Source organism: Perca fluviatilis, chromosome 2, assembly GCF_010015445.1.
Source record: "Perca fluviatilis chromosome 2, GENO_Pfluv_1.0, whole genome shotgun sequence".
Taxonomy (NCBI): Eukaryota; Metazoa; Chordata; class Actinopteri; order Perciformes; family Percidae; genus Perca; species Perca fluviatilis.
In genome coordinates, this window is record NC_053113.1 from 10,183,099 (window position 1) to 10,203,554 (window position 20,456).

The window sequence follows — 20,456 nt, forward strand, 5'->3', positions numbered from 1 at the left end:
TTCTCAACAAAGTAAACGGAAGTACATAATCCTTGTGTTGTCCTTTGGGTCACTGGGACCCGAAGGACAACACAAGGGTTAAGGCACAAAGAGCTGCAAACAAACAATAGCTGAAGACACCTGCAGTCAAGGCTTGGCAAAGCATCACAAAGCAGGAAACCCAACTTTTGGTGATGTCTATGGGTTCCAGACTTCAGGCTGTCATCGCCTGCAAAGGATTTTCAACAAAGTATTAAGAATGGACATTTTATTTATGATTATATTAATTTTTCCAATTACTTTAGGTTCCTTGAAATTAGGTGATTATGTATGAAATGTGTGCAATTCCTAAACCCTTCGTCCTATTTTGATGTAAATACCCTCAAAATAAATGTGAAAGTCTGCATTACAATTTCATCTCGATGATTTAATTTCAAATCCATTATGTTGGCGCACAGGGCCAAAATTATGAAAATTGTGTCCATGTCCAAATATTTACGGACCTAACTGTATATTCTCTTTCTCCTATGAGAGTTTTGTATGTTGTTTTTTTGTCAATAAAAAAAGAAATGGCATGGCAGAGCAAAGGGGAGAAAAAGAAGGCATGTAAACAGTATTTATCTTTATTTAGCTGCATGTTTTGTCTTTTTGAATGTGTTATTGATCTGATCTGAACATTTAGAAGACGTAAAATGATGTCTGACAATATTTCAAGCAAGAGGCAAAACATTAACACTTACATCATCAGCTTTCTTAACTTTATCACCACTACTCATCTTGTTTCCATTATGTAAAGAAAGAATATAGTTAAACATATACACTCATCTAATGTGACAGTACATGTTTTTCATGAATAAAGCAAGCTAACGGTTAACATACTACAGCTTTTCTTTGACTGGCTCTGCAGATTATATGATGCAACAGCAGTTCACTCAGCAGATTATTAATACAACAAAATGTCACATTTTTCTCACAACATAATCTACAGTATCTCACAAAAGTGAGTACACCCCTCGCATTTTAGTAAATATTTCATTATGTCTTTTAATGGGACAACACTGAAGAAATTACACTTTGCTACAATGTAAAGTATTAAGTGTACAGCTTGTATAACCGTGTAAATGTGCTGTCCCCTCAATAACTCAACACACAGCCATTAATGTCTAAACCGCTGGCAAAAAAAGTCAGTACACCCCTATGTTAAATTCCCATAGAGGCAGGCAGATTTTTATTTTTAAAGGCCAGTTATTTCATGGATCCAGGATACTATGCATCCTGATATCCAGGATACTATGCATCCTGATATCCAGGATACTATGCACCCTTGGCCTTTGGAATTAAAATAGCCACACATCATCACATACCCTTCACCATACCTAGATATTGGCATGGGGTACTTTTCATAAGATCATCTCTCAATGCAAATCAAAACCAGCTATTAGACTAACTGAAATAAAACCATTTTATTTATTTTGAGGGGACAGCAAATGTACACTGTTATACAAGCTGTACACTTACTTTTTGATACTGTATATCAATTCAACTTTATTTCAGAAACACAGGTCCATATCAGTATTAAACTATGTGAACATACAACACAGACCAGACAAGTTATATAAATGAATTACAAAGGCAACTTTAACAATCTCTTTCCACCTGAAACCCTACCAGGAAAGGAAGGGATTGTGTCTTATGAGCCACTGGGAGGCTTTTATTGTGAAACATCAGTGCAGGAGTTTAATAAGAATTTAAGATTTACAAGTTGATTAATATATTTGAGCAGGGCGAATCTGTGGATCCTCTCCCAGGAAATTCTGAACCACTCTGTTTCCTGCATTCTGATACATTTTTTTGAATGCCCTAATACATGGTGAAACCATCTTCCTTTACTTTCACTTGATCCCAAAGTCCAAATTGTTTTGATTAGTTTAAACGTTGCGACCGAACCCAGGCCCAGTTGGTCCAAACCGTGGCCGAGTCCACCTGAAAAGGTGGTTTTGAGACCTACAGTTCACGTGTAACGTTACTCCCGTATGGTACACATCAGGTGTGAAAACACCTGTACCAAAACATGGAAGTGTCTGACTTTTAGGGTGACTACAAGGAACTTTCAACCGCTTATAAAATTGTTTAAATGTAATTCTGATGCCTCTATATCAGAGAGAGAGAGGGGGGGTGGGTTGACAGCTGTAAGTCAAAGACGTATTAGCGCTGGTGATTTTACACGTACCCCCATTTGAGAAACACTGCGATAGAGGGCAACAAAGCAGATACAGAAGTGCCGTTCACCCTGTTACGAGTTGATGAACCACTGAAACGATTTTGGAAACATTATTTAAAGGTACAAAAGAATCTTTGGTGTTGCTTTAAAAGTTTGCCAATGTAGTTGTTTGTGTGTCTGGGTCTTCTCTAGGAAAGCTATGCCTGATATTATCCCACACCTGAACTGCTCTGATTTGGCTGTTTGAGAGCAGAGCCGTCCGTCTGGCTGTGAGATCCTACTCTGAGCCCTGCGCTCCTCCTGCCTCTTCACCCAGCAAGTCATCAGCACCACAGAGGTAACGCACCTCCATGTTGTCCTCTCGTCTTGGCGTCTGCCCTCTGCTGGCCTAGAGAAACATGACAGGAAATGTCTTAGATACCTTTTAGTTCTCCAAAAAAGATACAATACTCTTACAACACAGGGTTCGTGAACAGTACAAAGCAGCGTGGAGGCCAGTTAAAATGTTACTACTTTTTTATATCCGTTACTTATTTTTCCTATTGATGTTAAAGTTTGCTTTCATGAGAGTGAAAAACAGCATTTTCTGCAGATGTTTTTTTTTTATTATTAAAAAGCCTACCAGGAAAGCGAGAGATGAGCCACTGGAAGGCTTTTTATTTGAAATGTCCATGAGTCTGATACATATAAGTGTATAGTGTGTGTAGTGTATGTGTGTAGTACCTTGGAGTAGCAAAACAGGGCAGCACCGGACACGAGCACCAGCAGCACCACCAGGACAACCAGTCCGATGACCAGATGTAAGTCAGTTTGACGTTTCCCTGTTTGACTCAGATTGTCTGTGAAGTTACCTGCAAGAGTGAGATGGAGCGGCCCGCTCTCAGAAGAGAAGTCATGGGAGAAAACGTTGAGGTGATAAACACAGCGGTACTCCCCTCGGTGGGTGGAGTCTGCAGCAGAGAACAGGAAGTGGGCCGAGTGATTGACAGCTGGCAGGGTGTAGGTCTTCTGTTCTGGGTCGGAGGTGTTGAAGATGAGCTGGAAGGAGCCTCCTGGGTACTGTGGCAGGACGGAGCAGCTGATGGTGAAGTCAGAGTCCATGAGCACTCGCAACCCCTGCTGCGTGGCCTCAGAAACCCCGTCAATGTGGGTAGAGAAGGAGATGTTTGGCTGAGCCAGCAAATCTGTGGACACAGTGGATGAAAAATGAAGACCACATATCAACAATTTAAAATTCTAGCATCTTTGTTTTGTTGAAGTGATAAACACTGAGCAAAGTTAAATGTGTTTCATCCAGGGGCGGACGTTGTAAACATTCGGGGCTCAGCTTGAAGTTACATAACCTACTGTAGATAGGGTAGGGATTTGGAGTAAACAGCATGTTGAAACCAAGGCAATATTTCCCCAGTAACAGAACTTTTTCTCAATTGATTTGCATGCATTTCATGCAATCATTTGATTTAGATTGTCTATAAAATTACCTGCGAGAGTGAGATGGAGCGGCCGGCTCTCAGAAGAGAAGTTATCGGAGAAAACGTAGAGGTGATAAACACAGCGGTACTCCCCTCGGTGGGTGGAGTCTGCAGCAGAGAACTGGAAGTGGGCCGAGTGATTGACAGCTGGCAGGGTGTAGTTCTGTGCTGGGTCAGGGGTGGGGACGATGAGCTTGAAGGAGCCTCCTGGGTACTGTGGTCTGACGGAGCACCTGATGGTGAAGTTGGAGCCCATGAGCACCTGGAGCCTCTGCTGCTTGGCCTTGTAGACCGCGTCAGGGGAGGGAGAGGGGGAGATCTTTGGCTGAGCCAGCAAATCTGTTAACGAAATAGGAGATTAAACTAAACTAAGCCATGACAATAGAGTCCAAGGAACTGAATCAATGGCACGTCATCCATCGTGTTTCTGATCAAAGTGACATCAATCTCCTACAGGTGAAATATTCATACATCAGGAACCAGACAGGAAGAAAGACGAAGGATCTTTAAATTCTAAAATATTCATCTATTTTCTTAACTGCTCATCCTGCTCTCATTGATCTGGGCAACGCTATGATATCGTAAAAAAAACGTATGCACAACAATTAGTATGATATCCTACGAAATCAGGCAATTGCCGGCCCATCACATTACGGCTGGTCACATGACAATTAAGTTTAGTGGTCTTTAGAGTTAAATTTAGCCGAGAAAAGATGACTGTGAACCAGGTACAGAGCACCATGAGGCGGCCATTGCAATTGAGTTTAGCCAAGAAAAGGTGTATAAAGTTTATACACCAAAACAACTAGTTAGGATTATAATAAAATTGTGGTTTGGGTTAAAGCACCGGTTCCATTAAGTAGTAATTCCGGGACATGAATATCTGTTTTCCTGGGTGAAAGTTTTGAGTTTTCTCCTTAACTTCTTCTTAGACATGAACATCGCTCCCTGGCTTGAAAGCTCTGTGTTTTAGGAGCAAAACATCCCCGACTAGAGGGTGACACGGGAATCAATTGTCACTCCCATCCCATCCCAAGCCCACGAAAATACTCCCGTCATATCCTGATCACGTGACTTCCCCCCCACCCCTCCCCCCCCAAAATATCCTTGCCTGCAAAATCCCGAGAGAGAGACTCCCGAATCGCTTCCCTCTCCCATTTCGTTCCCTATGTTGTCTAAAGTTATCAGAATCTATTGCGCCCCTGTAGCATGTTTCATTAATGGCTGTCAAATCACAGAGGTTGCCTCAGAAATTTAGGCTACACTATATATGCACTACCTGCAGGCCTAGGCGATTTATGGATTTAGGGTAGGTTAAAAGAATCACTGCCTTCCACATACTAAGTAGCCTAGGAATGCCTCGCAATCTTTGGGCACACTCACCGCATTGCAGCGTCATTTTTTAAATTTAATCTCCGGCTCCATCCTGATCCCGCCCACTCCCGTTGAGTTCTATGCTCTATTCCGTCCCTATCAAGTTATCAACAGTGAAATTAACTCCCGTACTGTGGGACTCCCACGGGAATACCGTGACCCGCGGGAGTCCCGAAAAATTGTCACCCTCTAACCCCGACCTCCTCCTTAGGAGGATCTTCACTCTTATACAGCAGCAGTCAATGTGGTGCATACAGCAATGAGTATGTGAAATACATACAAATTACAGTGCATTACTTTTCGCATAACTATATGTACGAATGGTTCATGAGAACAGCCTGATCTAGGTCCAGGTTGCGATGGCAACAGGCCAAGCAAAGCAATGTAACCACCTTTATCATAGAAGTCATAAATGGTGTTACCTGAGCAGGTAATTTCCAGGATAATAGAGCTGTACGTATTGTCAGTTGTCACACATTCCTTCACTGCAGATTTAGACTGAACACAGGACGAGTTGATCAACCACACAGGATAGGCTGAAGATCCACTATATCCTCCAATGTAATAAAAACTCATTGGAACAGCAGAACCACAGTCCAGTTTTCGACAAACTGCATCTGCAGACATCCGGTTCCATTTGAAATCCAAGGCAACCACTCGTCTCCACTCTCCGTAGTTTTTCATCTCTGGTTTACCAGCACAGCGGCTGGGCTCTCCCACCAACCTGATATAATCTGGACCTGAGCAGAGACATAACAATAATTAGTAGAGGAAGTCAGCCAGTGTAGCAAATCAAAACTACAGCTCTTCTTCTACCTGAGCAGGTGAGTCCGGCAGCTTTGCCAGAAGGGCAGGTGTTGCTAGCTGAGCTGTCACAGTCCAGCAGAGAAGACTCATGGCCTCTACACTGGAACTGTTTGGTCCACACTGGAGCCTCCATGTCTCCATAGAGTGCCCCCTGGAGGACTGAAGGAGCCCCACATTCAAGCTCCCTGCAGACCACCTCTGCATCCTGCAGGTCAAAGTCATCTTCACACACTGAGGACCACGACTGGGTAGACTTTATCTCCAGTCTGCCTGAACACAGACTAGTCCCATTCACCAGCCTGACAGTCTGAGAGTCTGCAAAGTGTCAGAAATGGAACAAAGTGAATGATTTTAAAGATTCATTAACAAGGAATATGTTTACGGCGTTACGCTCTAACTGGGACGTTTTGGGACTGATTGGTGGGATTGCTGTGGATGAAGTACACACGGAGATACATTGGTAAGAGAAAATGAGGTTTAACCATGTATCAGCTAATTTTAATAGCTGATGTTACTGTATTGTGTGAACAGTTAACTTCATTTAAAGTGCCCATATTATGAAAAAAACACTTTTTCTGGGATTTGGGGTGTTATTTTGTGTCTCTGGTGCTTCCACACACATACAAACTTTGAAAAAAATCCATCCATGGTGTTCTGAGTGAGATACAGTTTCTGAATGTGTCCTGCTTTCAGTCTCCTAGTGAGCTGTTCAAAATCGGCCTCGGACTGTGACGTCACAGTCCGAAATGAGCTGGCTAACCACAACCGTTAGCTCGTAGCGTTAGCGTTAGCCGGCTAACGCTAGCATGCTACGTCGTTCTCAATAGCAAAGTACTGCTACAACACACACAAGTTCACCATAATCTACAAAGAACTACTTACATGTGCGCCCTCATTTAGAAGTCTCCCAGCTAATCCTGCCTTGTAACTGACCAAAGTTGAAGAAACAGCCTTTCTTTTACTGTCTCTAGAGTTAGCTAGCTGACATGCTCTACATCTGAGCTACTGCGCATGTGCGAGTGCAATCAAAGATAGTACAGAAGAAGAAGATGAAAAGAGGTCTCACTCTGTAGCTAAAACAGAAACCAGGTGAAAAGAGGATCTGCAGCAGTGAGAGAGAGCTGTGCAGTACAACAACAATATGGTGTTTTTTGAAAATTAAACCATGTAAACCTATTTTGGTACAACCTTAAAATACAATTATGAACCTGAAAATGAGCATAATATGGGCGCTTTAATATATTGTGTACCGTTCTTCTGCGGGTTGCAAATGTTCCACCAAAACATGTTCCTCACAGAAACTATTTAGCAGCATCTGGAGTTTAGCGCCACCCAAGAAGATTGGGATTGGTGTAAAGAAATGCAAACAACCCAGAGAGTTGTTTTCTACTATTCCAGAATGTATTTGTGGTGTCTCCAGACCTTACTCCAGAGCACAGTCTGGCAATGCGAGACTATCCAGTAACAAACGTACTTCTCTATCCTTTAAACAACAGATGTGTGACAGGTAGAGACACTGGAAAGATTATCATAAATGGTGTTACCTGAGCAGGTTATCTCTATGGTGGTAGTGGAATATGTAAATTCTGTAAAACATTTCAAGAGTGAAGATGTATTACAGTCCAATGTGATTCCCCAAGATTCTCTTCTTATCTGCTTTTGCCTTCTGGTTGAAAAAGCAAAGCCACAGCCCAGCTCTCCACACACCATGCCTGCTAATCTCAGGTTCTGGCTCCTGTCATCCACTGGTTTCCATGTGTTCTGGTGTTTCATCTCCAGTGTGCCATCACACCGGCTGGCTCCTCCAACCAGCCTGACAACACCAGGTTCTGGGTACAAACAAGACAGCAACTTTGATAACACGTCATACTTAAAGAAACCATGTACCTTCATGTGTTAGCATTCAGGTTTTAACATTACGTTTTTTTGTCCAGTCGGTCAAGTGAAAAAAAAAATGCCTGAAGGAAAAGAAATTCTGGCCCCTATACAAATTGTCTTTTTTTCAGAAAAGAACGGTTAAAAAAAAAAAAGTTAGAAAAAAACATCAAAACTGAAAACAAATTTAAAAAAGAAAATTCTAACTTTTTCCAAAAATTCCTAAAGCGTTAAGCACCAACTCAATTTTCGATTGACCAGCGGAAAATTCAAATTGAATCATTCACCATTCTCCCTCGGGAGGGGGGGGACCCTAACCCTTGTTGCTAAAGCAACCGCTAACTGTAGTTAGCTGCCATTAGCTATTAAGCTTGGTTTGCTGTAGGCTACACTGTATTCCCTGTCGTCAAAATGGCCTTTGAAGACTAATCAATGTGTTTCCCCCTGCCTAAACCTAACCGCTAACATTACGCATTTTAACAGAAGGGGAAACACTTTTTGATGGGGGGGACAGACTTCACCACAACACCGGTCCAACTAACGTTAGCTTACTGTAATTAACTGCTGTTAGCTAATGTTTTTTGGACCGGTGTTGTATCAAAGTCTGTTAGTGGTTACTTTAGCGAAAAGTAACGTTAGCCTAAAGCTATCTTTCCAAAACTCTGTACACAATTGACACAATTATAATCATAGAATGTAATAACCCCATGTTAAAAAATCCAAACTTCACAGCAGAATTAAACATGTTTACAGCCTGGGACAAAAAAGGTTTTGACCTCTATAGGTAATTTCCCCCTTCATGACAACTGTACAGGGGTTGAATGTTATAAATAATTAATAATTCACCTGTTTAGTTATATTAAGGCTTAAAGCTGCATATGTACATAAGGTACAATAAGGTATTTTAGAATAGCCTAATTTTTCTATTTAGTATCCTAACATCATGTGTCTGGCTTTTGTAGCAAAGCAAACCACTTGAAAATAGTTTGGAAATTCAGCGAGAAATTAAGACTAATTGTGGATAAACCTCCTACCTGGATAGACGCACATTGCCTAAGGAGGCGCGGCATGTCCGTCCCAAAATGGCGGCAGCGTCAACGTATCGCTCCAATGTGGTATCTACGTGTGTATACATCTATGATTATAATGCTATCATCACAGCCAATGTAAAAAACAACAACTTAAGGCAGTTTAATGTAATGTTAAAGTTGCTACAAGCGATGTTGGGTGACGGCACTTCCTGTTGACATTTAAAGTATTTTCAAACAAAACAAAGTTAGCTCACCTCTCCCTCCCTTCAATGCTTCCGTGCACTAGCCCTCCAACCCCCACCCTCCCAAATCCTTCCTGTGGGTTATTGGCTGGAAGACTGTTTATGTTTGGTGGTGCAGGTTGGCACAGTTTGTTTTTGTTGGCCTTTGTGGAGCCTTGGCTGTCTACAGAGACGTTTGTTTTACAGTGTGTTCAGGGGACAGGCAGCTTGCGGATAGTGAGGGGATGTTGGCTGTATGTGACAAAAACTGTTGTAGCCTAAAAAACTTACTTAATAACTTAAATCACTTGGATCACCTTTAATACATAAAAACCAAATAGTTACTTAAAATTTGATAATTAGGCCTGCTATGACATATTTATGACCGCTTATGTTGTCTTGCTTAATGTCAAGTTGTCATAACAGAGATGCAGCTTCTAACAAAACTGAATGGACTTAATCCAAGCAGAAAGCAATGTGACAGCTCCACTCAATGGCAGGGACATAGACGGCGTACACCTGGACGGGATGCCAGTCAATCACAGGGCTGTCACATAGAGACACATTCACACCTCACACAGATTGATTTATACAGGTTTTCTTCTACCTGAGCAGGTGAGTCCAGCAGCTTTGCCAGAAGAGCAGGTGTTTCTATCTGAGCTGTCACAGTCCAGCAGATAAGACTCATGGCCTCTACACTGGAACTCTTTGGTCCCCACTGGAGCCTCCATGTCTCCATAGAGCGCCCCCTGGAGGACTGAAGGAGCCCCACAGCCAAGTTCGGAGCAGACCACCTTTGCATCCTGCAGGTCAAAGTCATCTTCACACACTGAGGACCACAACTGGGTAGACTGGGTAGACTTCACCTCCAGTCTGCCTGAACACAGACTAGTCCCATTCACCAGCCTGATAGAGTCTGGAGAAGAGAGAGAGCGATAGACAGAGAAAGAAAGAGAAAGAAAGACAGAAAATCATGCAGACAGAGAATGAAAGTGTATAAAAGTATGGCATTGCAAAATAACACTAACGCCTTACAATACAATAGCGCTGCCAATTGCGTGTTTTAGTTATTATTGCTAGGCAACCACCAAATCTCTGGCTTTGGACACTTTTTCTCTCTGAGTTTAATTTTTTTCATCTGAAGGCATTCAGGGCACTCCTGCAAAAATGCAAGGCGCATAGAGCAGAAAAATATGAGGCGCTCAGCAACGGAAAAGCAGCGAGCAAAACCATTCACTTTTCTGAAAAAGCCGCCCAAGGCTGATAAAATGCGCTCTGTCTGATCGGGGCCTTATGTCGCCCAACCATAACATAAAATGTAAAGCATGTCAGGCCGCTCATGAACCATACAGCTGTAGGTAACACATACACTACTGCTGTATCAAAGCGCTGTGGACTGCTAAGGGAAAAGGTTAGGGTGGATGGGTGTGTCATAAAACACAGCGCTTTCATATTCATACTGAACAGCCAAATCTGATTCAGCTGACTTAATTCTGAGTCTGGTACATACAGCCGTAGTTCCACATTGCTGGCTGAATAAGATAACTTAATCAATGTTGCCTTTTCATTTCCCATAAACTTATGCATTTCTGCATGCACCTGCAACCATGTGGCGCTGTCAGATGGAATGTAAAACTAAGCTCTCATTCTTAATGACTTCTCCTGGATCTACTGTAGCTTGGATGGTACCTCGTTTGGACGTACTTTGTGACGTTATTTGAATCTATTGATACGTGTTCACGGAGACATTTTTGTTGTTTTCTACGTGGTGGACAACACGAAAATGTGAAGTAATGTATTTCAATGGGAAGCATATTTTGTGGCCACAGCACGAAATTGTAGGGAGTAATATAAAAAGCCGAAAATCCGCATAGGGAGGTTGGTCGGGGTGGTGGATGGGTCAAACAACACGGGACTTTCACCCGGGCGAGCGGGGATCGCGTCCCGTTTGCGGCGCTTTGTTTCCCGGGATGGCGTCCCTGCGTGTGGCGTTTTGTCCCGCGTGTTACTGTGACGCGTCTCCCGGCGTTTAAGGCGCCCTTTCCCCGTAAGTTCTTTCCTAAACCCAACCTCCGCCATCCCGTTATTGTGGGGCGTCCCCAGTGGGCCGCCTTGCGGGCTGTCTCACGGGCCGTCTCGCGGGCACCTCCCGGGCGCCTCCCGGCTTATGGAGCGTCCTTTTCGGCCGCCTCCCGGCGTCCTTTCCCCGAGAAAATAATGTGATATTTGCACGTAAAAAATAATGTGACATTTACACGTAAAAAATAATGTGACATTTACACGTAAAAAACGAGAAAAACGTCTCCGTGAACACGTATCAATAGATTAAGAATAACGTGGACATTTACACGAACTGCCGTGAGACCGGGTTGAAATGCAAGCGAAAAGACTGAGATTACAGTTTTAGCTGAAGTATTGCCTGGTGTAGTGTTACCTGAGCAGATGATCTCCAGGTTGGAAAGGGAAAGGGAATACTTTGTTAATATACACTCCCTAACTGCAGACTTGGATTGAAGGCAAGTTGATCTAATCATCCATATTACTGCGTAGTAATTCATCTTTTTCCACCCTGTTGAAACAGCAGAACCACAGTCAAGATGTCTACACACTACATCTGCTGCCTTTAGATTCCAGGCAGAATGATCATCAACATCCACAACAAGCCACTCTCCCTCTATCTTCATCTCCAGTTCACCAGCACAGCGACTGGATCCTCTCACCAACTGGAAATGATCGGGCTCTGAACAGACAAGAGTAATATGTAAAAATAGGTCATACCACATTTATTAAAATAGAAATTCAAATCAAAGCTACAGCTCCTCTACTCTACCTGAACAGGTGAGTCCAACAGCTTTGCCAGAAGAGCAGGTGTTTCTATCTGAGCTGTCACAGTCCAGCAGAGCAGACTCATGGCCTCTACACTGGAACTCTTTGGTCCACACTGGATCCTCCATGTCTCCATAGAGCGCCCCCTGGAGGACTGAAGGAGACCCACAGTGAAGCTCCCTGCAGACCACCTCTGCATCCTGTAGGTCAAAGTCATCTTCACACACTGAGGACCACGACTGGGTAGACTGGTTAGACTTCACCTCCAGTCTGCCTGAACACAGACTAGTCCCATTCACCAGCCTGACAGAGTCTGGAGAAGAGAGACAGGCGGACAGAGAAAGCCAGAAAAGTATGCAGACAGAGAATTGAAAGTGTGTAAAAGTATATGGCATGGCAAAATAACAAAGACACATTACAATACAATGAAGACTAACAGCAATAAAACGGTGAGCACTCTAAGTTGAAGTTTTTTCTATTTTATTTTTTATATTTAAGCTGCTCGTCAGTGGGACTGCAAAGCCCACCACCACTCAAGCATCCACCTGCAGGCTCCAGCCTGAGGAAAGCTACTTTATCCCCAATATCTCACGTGAACCCAATCTTCGAGGAGTGATGAGGTCGGAGTCTGGATGCTAAACACAATATTCTGCTGTTATAATAAAGCTTTCAATTATGAGTTGTCCGACTGAGTTATTTTGGTGCCTAAACTTAACTGTTGTTGCCGCATGACACCCACTTTTTGTCGTCTAAACTTAATTCTAATGTCCGCCAAAATGACCAGCAACTCGGGTGCCCTGTACCCAGCTCAGAGTCCCCTTTATCAGGTAAACTGAACTACCAACTACTGCTTATTTGACTCTGTAGCAGGGTTTTATTACTAAATGTGGCAACATATTACATAATGCCAGTGTTATTACATAATGAAGTATAAATGCATTACATTTTGAAATTGTATTACATAATGCGTTGTTACCAGCCAGTTCAGTGACAGTCCCCTTCTAGTGGCTGATGTAAGAGGAATATCTTGGAAGGTTTGAAGCCATGAGCCTCCAGCTACAAACCTACTTTTGAGCTTGCTTTGGAATTTGTGTTTTTGTGTTACTGATTGTTGTTACCTGAGCAGATGATCTCCAAACTGGTAGCCTGAAGCATGGACCTTTTTGTTAAACATTTCTTCAGTCTAGATCTAGACTCAAGACAGGAAGGTGTGATGCTGCTATAAGGGTCTGAGTATGAATGTATTTTTGATAAAGCTTGAATCACAGAACCACAGTCCAGATGTCTGCAAACTACGTCTGCTAACTTCAGGTCCCAGTAATTATCATCCACTTCTTTCCACACTCCCTGGCGCTTCACCTGTAGCACACCAGAACAGCGGCTGGATCCTCCCAACAACCGGATATCATCAATATCTGAACACAGGTGAGAGAGTAATTATTACAGAGAAATATTTCACACATGTCTTACATGAGACAGGTGTGTAGGAGAGGGACGAGTAGTTCAAAGGTTTAAAAGAGACTCCCGCACAATGTCTAACTTGCAAAGATAACTTTAATAACTGGTGACATTTCGGTACTAAACCTAGATCTAAAACCTTTTTAAATGTATCTTTGCAAGTCAGACACTGTGCAGGAGTTTCTTTGCAACAAGAGAGTAATTAGTTAAATAATCTCCTGAGTAATTCTTCACATATCTATATTCTCTGTTTTACCTTTTTTCTTTGTCTGGAAACCTGGGAATCCTAAAAAAAAAAAACATAAAATAAATGAAAAATTTGTCCTGCTCTGGCCAGGTCAGGCAGAAAGGTTACAGTAGAAACATCCTTTACAGTTTCTACAGTTATTATTCAAACAAGCCATCGAACCACAAACTGACTGTTTAAAACCTGCTCTTGCGATAATTACTACAGCCACGAGAGTTTTACGGCTAACAAGAAACGTAATTGTCAGTCGCTATGAGCTGCTCACACAATCTGTATCACAATATGATAATTTTCTGGGTGAGTAGGGGGTTTGTATTTAGATCCTTAAAGTAGCAATGCTGCAAAAAATACTCCATTTTGTATTTGAAATCTTTTTCTTGGATCTAAATATGAAACTGTTAGCTAAAGCTTTTCCTATAACAACTTTATAAGCTAAAATGTCAGATGTTTTGTTTATATAATGTTCTGATACTCCTAGTAGAAAAGAAATAAATGATTGCAAGTTTAACTTAAATAAAAGATAATTTAGAATTAATATAAACTCTAGCCGATATCATTAAGGTGTAATTATAAAGTAAAGATGATTAAATATTTCAGAATTGCATTATGCTGTGTTTAAGATTTTGTTCCTAAAAAATATGAAATTTAAAAACAGAATTTTAAAAAGGTTGAAACATCTTTTGGGTACTTCTACCATCAACCACATGAGGTATAAAGCCAGCTATTCTATAAATCAACTGTAAGGAATAATAACAAATAAGGTTAACAACTATTGGTATAATTGAAAATGTATTTAAATTGCTTTTCTTTGGTAAGAGTCAAAGTAGTTTTATTTTAAAGTCTCCGCGAAAGGCTCTTTGGGATGCATGTGAGAGACCCACAACAAACAACAGCAAGCTAGCAGCAAGCACAACCTATTTATGCTCCTGTGAAAGTTTGACAATGGTAATAAAATAGACTTTAATCTAATGTCAGTGATTAAAGAGAACCCTGAAGACTATTCCCTTCTTCGTAGCATGCAGCCAACGAGGTATGTTTTGTTTTTCTATATTTTACTTTGGTGAATGTTTTATTTTTTGAGTAGGACGCTAATATCCAGGAGCGTTTCTAGGACTTGAGTAGATTCGGGGCTTAGCCCGGACCCATTTAAATAAACAGAATGCAATGAAAGACATCGATTGGCTTGCCCAGCTTGTTCATAACCAGTGTATGCTCATTTTAGTTGCCCAGTTTGTAGATGTTATTTAGGTGGTACCAACATTTGGCCTTATCATAACTGGCCTGGCAACCCAAAGGCCAAGGTTTTGTTTCCAGATTTGTTTGGTGACTTATGATATGGGGTGTCTGGGTCGACCCCCAGACATTTTGAGCATTGAACTCCTCATTTCCTGCATTCTGGTGAATTTCTATGCACCTATTTATAACTTTTTCTGAATCAATATATGCTGCGAATATCTTTATGTAAAGGGAAACATAAATTACAATCCAAATATAAAAACATAATGGAATATATGGTAGTAAGGCTGTCGGTCATTCTGTATTGTTTTCATGTATTTATTCTCCGTTAGATCGGCTTTTCTAATTATATCTGAGTCAGCACACATGTAGCCTATAGGTATCATTTACTATTTCCTCCTCTTTTGCATCTTTTGTTGAATAAGTAACCTCCTTAAATGTGCATAGGTCTCAGACCTTCTGACAGAGACTCTGGTCTCTGAATGAGCGAACGTTTAAGGAAGTGGCTTCTTTTATTTGTTTTTAAAGCCTTGAATGGCCTTGCCCTACCTTACCTCTCTGAGCTGCTGCACCCCTACACCCCTAGCCGATCTCTCAGGTCAGCTGACCAGCTGCTCCTGATGGTGCCTAAAGCTAGGCTCAAGCTCAGAGGGGATCGAGCGTTTGCCGTTGCAGCTCCAAAACTTTGGAATGGACTGCCTCTGCACATTAGACAGGCCTCCTCTCTGTCTAATTTTAAAACTCTTCTTAAAACCCACCTCTTTTCTCTGGCTTTTAACACCAGGTAGAATGTTGATTTTCTGTGCATATTTGCATATTTTAATTGATGTTTACTTATTTAATTCAATTTAAATTGTTTTTTATTGCATTTATTTTATAGTGGGTACCTCTGCTTTTATTGTGTTATCTATTTACTTTGTTTTACCTTTTGTGCAGCACTTTGGAAACCTTGTTTGTTAAAATCGTGCTATATAAATAAAGTGGATTGGATTGGATTGGATTGGATTGGCTCTACGTCAGAGGTGGAAAACCTAAAGTATGGCAGAAATACACGGAAGTGAAATCCCCACAGCAGAGCGCGTCCATTATAAATAAACCTGAAGCTGCACAGACCAGGGAAGGCGCGCTGCTCATCTCTATTTTTACAGCGAGAGTGGACACTAAGTGACACACAGGTCTGCTTCAGAGCTCCGTGTGTTTGAGTCTGAACCATATGCAGCATGTGCAAAGCCAAAGCACAATGAAATAAGGCAACTTATGATTTTGGTTGTTTATATAGGCTATTGTCCGGTTTCATATTTGTCAATTAACTTTTCAAAATACATCCGGGGCTACACTCAAAAAATTCGGGGCTGTGTATGTGTATGTGTGATTTCGTTATACTTTGTGTTTAGTTTTCACGGTGGATTTAGAGAGACGTTTCGAATAAACTAGTAGCAAAAGAGACACTTGTGCTTGCAAGGGAATTATATATATAGGCCTATATTATGTTGAATATTTTATCAGGGTCAACATTTAGTCTTTCTAGCTTTAACCACCAGGGGGCAATACCAAACTAGTATTTGTATGTGTCTGTGTTTGGCTTAGGTCTCTATGGTAAAGGTGAGTCATCAGCACATCACAGTCAGAAAGCAGGTAACGCCTGCACACATTCTCCAAGCAACAAAATTTTATTGACAACATTTCAATCCTATTTAGATCTTCATTACTTCAGACATGTTTGAAAAATTGGAAACTATTACTACACCTATATAAATATATACATTATGTTCCCACACAGATTGACAAGCTCTATGCTTCTAGGAAACCCTTTCCTACAAGTTACATGGGTTCCATAATAACGCGTCCCTCCATGTTTTTGCAGCCTTTTTTTTGGGGCGGATTGCTTGGCTCAAAATGCCTTTTCTTTTGCAAAGCATTTGTCAAATAGTTGCACATTTTTGTTGCGGGAGACAGTGAATATTTAAAAAAAAGGTTGAGAATTTTTTGTGTGCATAATTCTTTGAAAATAAAAGCAAACTTCTTTCAGGGAGAATCAAACTACTCTGGACTGATTGTTCCAAGTAGTCTTACCAGAATGGATCAGGATGCTGCAATTGCTGCTAGTCCCTCTATATAATATGAAAATGGCTTGTGGATTTCAGACACAAAATAATATCTTACTATCGAATGAATCAGATTTAAATGTATCTGTTAGTGTCTGGATGATGTTCACATTGTCAGGTCTAAGGGCATTTTCTCGATTTGATATATTATTCGTATTTGCATATAACCTGATCCCCATGTGTGTCATATCAACATTTTCAGAACAAACTCAGCTTTCTGTATAGTGAGGCCCAAATATCTCCTAGAGCAATGTGTAAAGAGATCATTTGGCCCTAAAGCAGGAAGGTCTAAGGTTCGCTTATTGAAATTCTTAAAATCTCTCAAACTGGCACCAATTATACACAGAGATAGATGACGAGTGTCACAAGTTCTCTTCCCTGATTCCTAATTCGCTGTGTGAGCACAATAGCCACTTTCCGACCCGAGGGATTTTTACAGTTCCTAGAACCTAACATTCCTAGAACCCTTTTTTCTCGTGTTCCGACTGGACCAATTTGGGGATTTTTAAGTTCCTCTAACTCTTTCAGCTCCTACTTCAGGGCAAGGTCTTTTCGCTGTTCCCTTTTCAGCAGAAGGAGTCAACGAGAGTCGGGTTTCCGGTACGGACAGACCAACAACAGGACAATTTCAACAATTTCCGCCATCTTATTCATCATTAAATTCACTTCTGACAATGTTTTAGGCAAGAAATGAACTGTTTAGATTTCGAACATAGGCAGTCTCGCGGAATCGATGCAGAATTGACAATTTGCTTCAAAGTTTTCAGAGTTGAAAAGCTCCATAAAGTGACGCGACAGCCAGCCAGTGCCTGCCGGGGCCGCTATCTAGTTGCTCGGCCCATCATGCTCAGAGACCCCGCTGTAAGCTGCAGGTCTCTCAGACCGCTCTCATAAATAAGAGGCTTTTATTTCGCCATTGACTGTTTGTTTAAATATCACAACACATGTCCATCATAAGATTAACGGGAACCTATTGTTAACTACCTTTTGACAACCTTGCTGGCTGGCCGTCTCACACACACACTCACACACACACACACACACACACAAACACAAGTCCACAGCGCAGCAGGCAGAGGCGGGGGAGAGAGAGAGATACCCGTTTCTCTTCGGGAGACTTGTTTACAATAGATTTATTATTTAGTTCATACTTTTTTTGGTGCATTTGTTTTCTGATTTTAAAGCTATAAAGACCGTCGCCATGCTTGCGTCACTCCCCACGTACGATAACAAGCGGAGCTGTCCTCAACTCAAACATCCAGAAACAATTGACCGTTAACTAATCAAAGTATATAGAAAAAGCACATAAAAACAACAACAATCCAGACTTGTGTTTTGTGGGCAGCTGTACTGTAGTTAAACAGGTTGAAGTCCTACCTGAGCTCCAGAGCAACATGAACAGCACCAGTACACGAGCCATGTCCAGTTGGTGTGTCGCCTGCCACTCTATCGTCTTCACGTACTGTCTCTTGATCTTATATGTGTCTTTCAGCCCCCCTTTGGATGTGCAGTTTCCTCTCTTAGTTCCTCATCAGGTTTTGTGTGGGTTCTCAGTTTGCCAACATGTTTCAACTTGTTTCAGGGAGAATCAAACTACTCTGGACTGATTGTTCCAAGTAGCCTTACCAGAATGGATCAGGGGGGGGGGAAAAGGGGGGTACCCTTTTTTTTTTTTTTAAAAATTACTGGTGGATTTTATGGTTGATTTTAAAGACACAAAATAATAACTTACTATCGAATGAATCAGTTTTAAATGCATCTGTTAGTGGTTGGATGATGTTCACATTGTCAGGTCTAAGGGCATTTTCTAAATTTGACTTATACGTATTTGCATGTATTTGCATATAACCTGATCCCCATGTGTGCCATATCAATATTTTCTTGTGGTCAAACCGGCACTACACATACGACAGCGGATGACGAGTGTCTCAAGTTCTCTTCCCTGATTCCTAATTCGCTGTGTGAGCACAATGATCTCACAATTTAAAAAAAGGACACAGAAGTGGAGATTCTTCTTATTCCGGCAATATCTAAACCACATCCTGTGCAGTATGATCACTGAAATATTAAAGCTTTAGTATGTAACTTTTTGTTATTAATGAACGTCCGTTACATTCAAGCCATTGCCAAATGAGTTGCTACAAAGCTAATTAAGACTATCAGCTTTTTTCTTTTTGTAAGGCAACTACAAATATTAGGTCCGTTGAATGAACGCGAATTTTGTGATGTTTTATGTTCACAGACTTAATAGTGTTTTTGAGAACTTCCTGTGTTTCAATCAGTGACAGCTCAAGAAGATGCAATAGCCATAAGTTTCACTTTGTTTATGCTGTAAGCTAGCTACAGACTTGTCTCATTAGCCCGTTTGCATAAAAAACACGTCTGGAGGACTAAAGAACGGTCTAAAAGTTTTTGGATTATGGTGACACAATCGAGACAGCTGATAAGGTAGGCCAAGCTGTTGAAGTTTTTGGGGTATGATCGATTGTGAGCTCTATGTACGAGGGCGATAAGAAGTGTAGGCTAGTAATGAAAAGTAAGTGAAATAATCATGCAATTAAAATAGTCAACTTATAACTTTGCTACAAAATATTATTAATATATAGAACAAAACCCAGAACCAGTTTCCTCGCATATTAGCATCATTATTTGGGTGCGTCTAATGGTAACCATTAGGCCACTAGCCGTCATGGATGCGTTGTTGCTAACGGAAGGCACAGACCTGTCTGAGATAGATAAAAACAGTGAAAAATACACTTGCAATACTCCCTTTACTTTGCTGTTTGCATCTTGTTGTACATTAAAAATCAATAGAGCGCGATTGCAAAAGGGGTGCTATAGGTAGATGTGAACAGCTTATGAATAGGGTTGGGTACCGTTCCTACGCAAACGGTAGTATTCGGACCGGATTAGAACGCAAATTTCGGTTCCTCATTTTGGTTCCGACTGAAATATTTTCCCTCTGGCGCTCCGGACAGCGGCAGAAATTTTTTTTTTCTCCCTTTTCCGCAGAGTGGCGCAGGTGCCCACTCGCGGTGTGAAGAGCGTGTCCGCGCTATTCTCCGACACTCTACAATCACTGCTGATAGACGGCTTTTTGTACACGCTCCGAAACGGTCGTAAAAATATCACACTTTCTCTGTAGTCTACCGTTAGCTAGCTAGCGTAAATGTAAGCTACTTTTAAAATGCCATATTTTCCCTCTGGGCTCACCAAAACGGACGTAAAAGCATATTAACCATTCACTGCACAGGATCACTAGTAAACATATTACACTTGCTCTGCTAGTCTATCGTTCAGGACAAGACCCTGTAGCCTGGTGGTGGGGGAGGCGGGACAGCCTCCCCAAAATTGTCTGCCCTTTCAAACTCATACCTAGGTGTGTACAGGCCTCTTGGACACAATCTGAAAGAGTTTTCTCCTGTGCAGGACATGCCAAAAGTCAGGAGAGGTGTCCTATCTTGCCAAAGAAGGTAAATATGGTAATTTGTCTACAAAAGAACTGCTAAAGTTTGAAGCTGGTTGGCATACCAACTCAACAACATTTATGTAGTTGTTACTTGTTAATAAATAAAGTGTAACTGATGTTTGTTAAATTATTGTA

General features: G+C 41.5%; 1 protein-coding gene across 2 annotated transcripts; it reads right to left on the minus strand.

Annotated features, from left to right (window-relative positions):
* Positions 1 to 1,434: 1,434 nt before the first annotated feature.
* Positions 1,435 to 18,486, minus strand: LOC120574297 (scavenger receptor cysteine-rich type 1 protein M130-like). Of its 2 annotated transcripts, none has more exons than XM_039824601.1 (12): positions 18,230 to 18,486; positions 13,521 to 13,550; positions 12,925 to 13,221; positions 11,811 to 12,119; positions 11,415 to 11,720; positions 9,588 to 9,896; positions 7,398 to 7,682; positions 5,863 to 6,168; positions 5,469 to 5,786; positions 3,682 to 4,011; positions 3,052 to 3,384; positions 1,435 to 2,588 (listed from the first exon to the last, which is right to left on the minus strand). In XM_039824601.1, the coding sequence occupies exons 1-12, from the start codon at positions 18,270 to 18,272 to the stop codon at positions 2,524 to 2,526; spliced, it is 2,931 nt and encodes a 976-aa protein (XP_039680535.1). In that variant the 5' UTR covers positions 18,273 to 18,486; the 3' UTR covers positions 1,435 to 2,523. The 2 variants fall into 2 exon arrangements, with proteins under 2 accessions (XP_039680535.1, XP_039680534.1); XM_039824600.1 differs by having other exon boundaries at positions 2,924 to 3,384.
* Between the last annotated feature and the right edge of the window lie 1,970 nt (positions 18,487 to 20,456).

Bases quoted from the DNA above. Each gene is read 5' to 3' on its own strand.
- LOC120574297 (XM_039824600.1), bottom strand. From the start codon at position 18,272: ATGGCTCGTGTACTGGTGCTGTTCATGTTGCTCTGGAGCTCAG. The intron at 12,120-12,924 runs GTAACAACAATC...TCTCTTCTCCAG, and splicing joins TTTGGAGATCATCTGCTCAG to ACTCTGTCAGGCTGGTGAAT. The intron at 5,787-5,862 runs GTAGAAGAAGAG...GTCTCTGCTCAG, and splicing joins TGCCGGACTCACCTGCTCAG to GTCCAGATTATATCAGGTTG.